This window comes from Myxocyprinus asiaticus, chromosome 10 (genome assembly GCF_019703515.2).
Source record: "Myxocyprinus asiaticus isolate MX2 ecotype Aquarium Trade chromosome 10, UBuf_Myxa_2, whole genome shotgun sequence".
Classification (NCBI taxonomy): domain Eukaryota; kingdom Metazoa; phylum Chordata; class Actinopteri; order Cypriniformes; family Catostomidae; genus Myxocyprinus; species Myxocyprinus asiaticus.
Genome location: NC_059353.1, coordinates 15,040,452 through 15,048,749, shown reverse-complemented (window position 1 = coordinate 15,048,749; position 8,298 = coordinate 15,040,452). Strand labels below are relative to the sequence as shown.

Genomic DNA, 8,298 nt, shown 5'->3' with positions numbered 1-8,298 from the left:
TACTTTTTCAAGTTTAATATGCAGAGACAACTATAAATAAGACATTTGTAGATTGATTTCCAGCCTGATCTCACATAAAAATCGCCATGTGTGTGCCGATTTTTCTTTAGCTGTAATCGGTATACGTTGACCGGATTTGAAAACACTGCCTGCAGAGGCTAAAGCGGTAAGTGTTTCAGAGCATATAAACAAGTGTGACATCCATTTACATCCAGGAGAAGTCACCAGAAGCTAATTGTAAAAAGAATTGTTTTCAGTTGAATAGGGTTTAAAACAGTGAAGAGAAATGCTTATTTTATTTAATCTACCCCCCAACCAAAACCCAAATCTAACCTTAACCATTAGTAGAGACAAAATGCAATGTTAGGGATAAAAATGCAACCTCCTTATCACACTCGTGATTTACACAAATGATTACTTCCTCGTTTGAATGGGGATTGAACTGTGGTCTTCCATGCAACTGACGCAACGCGCTACCAGTTATGCCATGATGGAAAGTAAATGTTGTTGAGCCGTTCCAAATATGTCCGATGGGAGATAGGGAATGTCAGTGAGTTGGCATCCCGTTGCCGGTCCTAGGGTACTGGAACTTTCAGAAACTAAGATCTAAGCAGAAGTTATTACTCCACCCCCTGCGTAACGTCATTGGTTCGAACAATGACTGTTACTACAGTTTCGAGAAACAGTTAATTTCTCCAACGATGCATCATACTATGGTGGTTAAGCAGTGAATTACTTCGTTGTTTGGGAAACACACCCATGGTTGGGATGCTCAAACAAACGTGGTAATGTTTTGAAAGTGCCACTATGTTTACACTTTTCAGGGAAATCACAACATGATCACACGGGAGGTCGGCAAAGTAAAAAGAAAAATTTTGTGGTCAGTGTTGATTTGTGCTGTGTAAATGTTACAATTCTTGATACTTTCATTATGATCTCTTGATCTGCAGCTTAGGCGTAAATCGCACTAGAATTTCTCATGAGAAGTAAATCGTTCAGACTCTTTCCAAGCTTCACGCATTGGCTGTTCGTGGCAAATGTCACTCATTCTTGTGCATGCACCTCAGTGTTAAGCACGAACTCAGGATCAAAATCTGAGTTGACAGAGAACGTTTATAGTGAGCATCTTGAGATCACTGAACCCGAATATAAACCGGTTTGGCTCCATCTGGTTTTGTCAACCTGAAACTTACTCTAAAACTCTGAGTTTATGCAACTAGCTTCACACAACAGGCCTCTGAAGAGAGGAGTGTTTGAGAAAACTGTTTGAAATTAATCATTAAATTTGCAATTCCGCTTAGTGATGCTATAGTGGCAAAAAAAAAAAAAAAAAAAACACACACACACATCTTTAATTACTCAAACTTTAATAGTTTTTGTTGCATTATCAAAAAGAAGGTGTTAATACATTTTAACAAAGGTTTTCCTTAACTAGATTTCATGATGTCTTTACTGTAATAGACTGAATCAGAGTTTAAATTGTTGTCTGGTTCCTGGTCAGGCTGGCTGCTGAAATGAAAAGCAATTCTGTGAGATTATACTCATTTTCTTTAAACGACAAAATTATGCCACTCAAACTGATCTCTCACGTACATATTACAGGGGCAATGGGAGAGATCTCTGGCTCCAGACATGTTTTACCTCATAGGGCAACAGAGCAGGGAGACAGAGAGACAGAATGGACTGCACTCCCTAAGAATCCTCATGATGAGAGAACCATTCTCGCCTCCCCCTCATTTTATTAAATACGTACTTAAATAGGAGCATATTGGTACAACATATTAGTGCTTTTGACTGGAGTTCAGGTTTTAGCACCATTATTTGACCAATAAGTCACTGGTTTTGGTGTTGGGCATCATAAGTGGTGAAATGTTGACACAGTGACAAACTCTGTTCGCAATGGAACATTTTGGTTTTCTGTAAATAAATAAGGTTTCCCACAGTTAGTCAGTGAGGATATACATGGTTTGGAAGTTAGTATATATTACTCACTTGAGCAAATTACATCAATAGTCATGCCCTGTGGTGTGGTGTGGTGTGTGACAAGCAGGCTAATGTCAAAATCAGAGGCCAGATGGTACATAGCATTGGTCTAATTTAATGACCTCAGGATGAATAAAAGCCAGTTCCATTTTTTTTTTTTTTTTACATTGTGAAACTTTAAATGCTCTGAAATTAAAACTGTGGGAGCTATATCATTTCTGTAATAATTTAGTAATGCAGCATAATTCCAGTCAGGCTGGTCTGCTGCTGTCATCAAGCTAGCACCAAAGAAACAGAGACGAACACTCAGTTTAGACTTTATAAGACTCTACATTGCAATTTGTTTCTATTGTGGTCCTACCTCTTTTCTATGTTTGTGTGTATCCATTCAGATAGGACCTAGGCAACTGGAGATTTTCTGCTGAGAAAAGATAGATTTCTAGAAACTAAAAGATACGCCAGGAGGAACTTGAGCAACACAGTTGGAGAAATGGGGAAACAGTAAAAAGAAAGAAAAAAAAGGAGGCAGGGTTGAGAGGGTAGGTTGTTAAGAGTAAGAGAGTTAAAGGTGTAGTTCGTCCAAAAAAAAAAACAACAACAAAAAAAAACAAAACAAAAAAAACAATTCTGTCACCATTTACATATTACTTTCTTTGTTCTGTGAAACACAAAAGGAGAAATAAGAAAAGTAGCAATTTCCGAGTTGGATCTTTTAAATAAATCAGTTTGTCACTTTCACAAAACCGGTCTGAATGATTCATTCAGATTTATTTAGACTGATTCAGCTAACTGACTTGAGTTAACAGCTCAATTGAGGGGAAGATTATCAGTGAATAACAACTTTGGTCTGTTTCTCATCCAAGAGTGTATTTGATAAATAAAGGACAGGTGCCCTGCTTTACTATAGCACTCAGCCTGAACCAGTTGTAGAGCTGACATGAAACCGGACTCCATTCAGTAATTATAGTCATTACGAAATGCAATCACATACTCTGGGATACAGTCTCTTATTGAGAGACTATTTTTCCTATTTTGCTCTGTCTGTGAGGAGTTGAATAAATGCAGATCATCTGTCATAGACAGACCCTGAGATGATGTTAACTTTAGAGAGTTAGTCATTGTTCTTACTTTGGTCACAGACAAACTGCTAGAGGGACATGAGAACAAAGCCAGCACTGTCCCACATATACACATAACACACTCACACACAAACAGATACACACATAATTAGAACAAGGTGTTCTTCAACAATGCAAGAGAGCCAAGCTTGGAGACGGAGGAGATTTATAATAAAGCCCCCTCCTCCACCTCACACTGCTCTCTCTCTCTCTCTCTCTCTCTCTCTTCCACATCTGTGTCTGCCTGGCCCCTTAGAGCAGGCCCAAGAGAGAACAATATATAGGTCAATGTGCACAGCTGAAACTATGACCACACTCACTTATTGTCTGATAGAGGGACATAAAACAGAAACATGTGGCATCATGCCCACCATGAAACAGAGAGTTACGAAACACACTTTGGTCAATCATCATCATGAGATATGTCATTTCAGACATTTAGTGATCTCACATTGGCCTGCTTCTGGGTGGTGGTGGTGGTGGTGGTGGTGGTGGGGCTGTTGGCAAGGAGTATATTTAAAATAAAGATGATGCTGACCTCTGTTGGTGAATTTGATGAAGTACACAGAGAAATTATATGCATTTGCAGATTATTTGGGGTAATTAGATTTACCCTATTAAGATACAATTTCCCAGACAACCATTTAACACAAACTGATCAAAGTAAAACCTGCTATTTTACCATGAGGTTCTATATCTAATTTAGCTAAATAAATCCATATAACTATATATTCCAATATCAGACATAAAAAACACCTTCATTTGAAGCTATATTGACTGATCGTATACAAATGTTAATAAATGAATGCAGTTGCAATGCAATACAGTGTATATGTATTTTGCATCTATCTAACATCTGATGATTTCAAATGATTGTTAAAAAAGTGATTTGAGGATTGAAAGGGATGTAAAGTATTTACAATAGTGGCTCTCATCAGAAAGTTCCATATTTCAGAAGTAAACATTACTCATTCTCTCTTCCACAGGCCAAAAAATTGATGAGTTTAGATCAGGTTAGTGCTAAAAAAAAAGTATTTGCAGAAGAAGTATCTACTATATACAGTATGATGGTGAAGAAATAAGATCCTTCTTAATCAAACTATAACACTAGGGGGCAGTCATTATAAGTTTTTCTCTATGTCATCAACCCCCCTGTGTCTCCCTGTACCATCTATATATATATATATATATATAAAACGCCCATACATTCAGAAGACCAAACTGAATGTTCCTCTCCATCTCAAGACTCTATTCTCGGATATTTCTCTTTGGCCAAATGCACAAAGTCCACAGCACTGTCCAAAGACACCAGACGATCCTAGGAAATTATTATAACAAGATTAATTTATAATGCCTGTGCTGCTTGTAAATGTGTGAAAACGTTGGTCAAGCAAAGTGTAATATAGTGGAGAACTCTAGTACTTTTGATAACATGATTATGATGACATTCATGATGAGTCCAAATAATGTACAAATACAGTATACAAATGTAGAGGCTAAGGATCAGGACTGTTATTGCTTATACAGAAACTGGTTTACCATGACAAAGAGGTATCTTTCATTAGTGCCCAGCCCACGGGGGAAGAGGCCTGTCTCCTCTGACACTATGCGCAGAAGTTCTTTGGCCTTCTCCAAATTCTCCCAGTCACTCAGAATTGTCCGTCTGTTTACTGTCAGCAAGGAGTCGACCTCCCTCTGGTAACCTGATAAACAACATGCATGTACAATTACACCACACCACAGCAATGAGCAATTAATAAGGGTCATGTTTCACTTGGTATGCTATTACAGTATGTAAGGCTGGCATTGTGCAAAAGCATGTAAACTTAAATAAGTAAAAAATGTAAACACAAAAAAGAACATTGTTCTTGCAAGTCCTGATAATGCCTATAGCAGAGGTTCTTAGCTGGTTTTGCTTCATGAACCACATTGTAGCCCACATTGGACATTTAGGGAAGACCCTAACACACTACTAAACATAACTTAATGTAGTCGAGGATGAGGGTATATTGGCATCTGCCTAATTTGGTTAGCTTACAGCAAGTGATAGGTGTTTTTGTACCAAAATACCAAAGAGTTTAAAGGGAAGCACGGACTGTGACACCAACAAAAAAAAAGGGATATGGGAAGCACTTTCTCCTCCCTTTTAAAGGGATATTTCACCAAAAAAAGGAAAATTCTGTCATCATGTACTCACCTTCATACCTTCCCAGATGTGTATGACTTTCTTTCTTCTGCAGAACACAACACAAAGATTTTTAGAAGAATATCTCAGCCCTGTAGGTGCATTCAATGCAAGTGAATGGAGGTCAGAACTTTGAAGGTCCAAAAAGCATATAAAGGCAGCATAAAAGTAATCCATACGACTCAAGTGGTTTAATCCATGTCTTCTGAAGTGACATGATAGGTGTGGGTGAGAAGCCCTACCGAGCTGAGATATTCTTCTAAAAATCTTTGTTTGTGTTCAGCAGAAAAAAGAAAGTCATACACATCTGGGATGGCATGAGGGTGAGTAAATGTGAGAATTTTTTCATTTTTGGTTGAACTATCCCTTTAAAAGTTGATAAGCCTATTCATTTTGCTATCATAACTATGGTAGTATGTTAAGTTGTATTTTAAGTGCAACAAGACATACAGTATAAACTCAAAATTAAAATAGAGAAATGAAAAATAAAAAGCTAATTTAATAAATAGTCCTCACCTAACTGAAGTAAGATCTTCTTCCAACGTGTACAAACTTCTCTATGAGCACATCTCAGACTGTGGATATCATAGTTCAGCTTCTCCCATTCCTAAAACACACACACACACACACACACACACACACACACACACACACACACACACACATTTCATATAGATAATTGTTCTACACAACCTGTACATCTTATTCACCAATCAATTAATGATCTGTGCTAATGACAGGAACTGAGAAAAACAAGAAGAGCAGTCAAAGACTATGGCAAAAAATGCACAAGGATTTCTGCTCTGACCCTGTAATAGTGATTTACAGCTTAAAGGGATGCAGTTTCTGTTAATAAAAAAAGAATGTTCTCAAGCACATGATTCTAATACCTTCCCTTCTTGATCAAAGTTTAGTGCCAAATCAGTGTCCTTACATCAAAGGTAGTCTCTGAAGTGAACTCAGGAAACATCACCACTTGTTTTCTGGTACAGCTCAGTGAACTAAATTAAATTTTGGAAAATTGGCAAATTATATCAGCCTAGATTCCAACTTGTTATTTATTTAATCATGGCCAAATTCTGCTAGAGATGCAGAAAAAGTCAATCCGATTTGTTAAAGAAGTCAAAGTTAAGTCTGTTCCAAGGTTCTGAAGCATAAAGCATTAAAAATGCCAGGACGTATGGACTTCAGCTGGTTCAGAAATGATGAGATTGCTGAAGGAAGCCTTTCAAACCCATACAGGAGTAAAAGATTCCCTTATGCAGTCTGGTTGGAGTTGAATTAGGACAGCAGTGCTTATTGAATGATTGCATTAGGAGGAGCAAGCAGGACGTGGTAAATGCAATAGCTGTATAGCATGGGCAGAGGGGGTTCCTGTCCTAATACAAGTGCCAGTTGTGTGCTCTCTAAAAACATGTCACTGACCAACATTACAGCAACTGACCATAATTTATATGAAGTTAATTTGTGTACAGGGTGGCTGTCATTTTAAAGGACATAATTTAAAAAAAGAAGAGTCCATGAAAACTTGTGATTCAAAGAACTTTTGAATCATTTTAGATGTAAAAAGATTGTTCAAAAGAAATCCATTACAGTACATTATGTGACAGAGGTAAGTTAATAAAGTAAACCAATAGTTAGTAATCTATTGGTATATATAAGAAATGGTATATTTAAGCAAAGTCCTGGCTAGATAAGATGCATAGTGTCAGAAACACAGTTGTAGTACTTCTTGAAAATATCTTAACTCAGTTCTGGGACTGTGTCACAAAGTGTGTGTAAATGTGTTTCTCACCTCAGTATCTTTATCTACTTGGTTCCTCATCATGATGAATGCATGTAATTCAGTATCTGATTCCCCCTCAGTAGTGGAGATGGAGGTTTGATGACGGCTCCAGACTTTCCCTTCCTTCTCAGGTCCAGATCTACCGTCCTGCTGCTCAGGACCAACTGCTGTCTCACTGCCACTAGACATACTTGTCCTGGTGGAGCAGTTTTACATATTGTGTAATTTTAGGAAATTACACACAATCTTTAAAAGAAATGACTGGTTTAGAACATTTCAGATTAAATTATTAGATTTTTTGGTCTTTGCTAATCAAAGTCACTTACCTTAATATACAATCTTTCTCTTCGGTTTCATGAATAGGACAGCAGCCGGAATAAAATGCACCCATTTAGAACATAATATATAGGATATATATTATATACTATATATATATTTATAATTAGCTAAAATTTAGTGCATCGTTATATAGCCTTCTAAAGTCATCATCCTCCCTGAACTAAGACAGAAATTCAAGCTACTGAAGTTATTTCTCTGCCTTAACTTGATAATGGGTAACTATGGCCATGTGACTACACTGTTTACATGCCTTGAGACTAACCAATGCCCTAGTCAGGTCTATCACAAATACAAAACACTGCAAACATATGTAGCTACCTCATGTGTAGAAAGTAGTTACTTACTGGTTTGAACAGTTAGTATAACATTGAACATCATGACACACATTTGTAGAGTTTCTTTTTTTTTTTTTTTTTTACAAAATTCAAGGCACTCTCAGATGTTTTGCAACAACACTGGTACATTTAACATCCCACCAAGAGAATGTGTTTTGCTATGACAGCTTTAGTAGAAGATGCAGATGTTGTGGATGGAGTCAATGAAATTACACTGAAGTTTGTCACTTTGAATCCTGTTTAATCCAAATCATTGTCATGAATGTCATACAGTGATACTGAGTTGTAGTTAAAAGAGTAGTTCATTGCTGTTGTGTTTCCAGGTTTGACAGTATAGCTGAGGTAGGCATGTATTGGCTTAGGCTGGTCAATAGGGGGCGCTTCTGATTCTCTTAGATTCGGCATTGAAATGTCTGCTGGAGCTTAATTCGTTTTCTCCTACACATTCATAAATTTAGAAAGTAAAGTCTTGGTTAATACCTCTTCAGCTAATTAAACAACAAGAGAGAATCTGTAAAAATGTGTAGTCCTGAGGAGCACTGCCACTTGTAT

At 37.3% G+C, this 8,298-nt stretch overlaps 1 protein-coding gene across 1 annotated transcript; it reads right to left on the bottom strand.

Moving 5' to 3' along the window:
* Positions 1-1,396: 1,396 nt before the first annotated feature.
* Positions 1,397-7,539, bottom strand: LOC127447309 (melanoregulin-like). Its single transcript, XM_051709095.1, has 5 exons — positions 7,399-7,539; positions 7,082-7,268; positions 5,803-5,893; positions 4,641-4,804; positions 1,397-4,419 (listed from the first exon to the last, which is right to left on the bottom strand). The coding sequence occupies exons 1-5, from the start codon at positions 7,461-7,463 to the stop codon at positions 4,342-4,344; spliced, it is 585 nt and encodes a 194-aa protein (XP_051565055.1). The 5' UTR covers positions 7,464-7,539; the 3' UTR covers positions 1,397-4,341.
* Between the last annotated feature and the right edge of the window lie 759 nt (positions 7,540-8,298).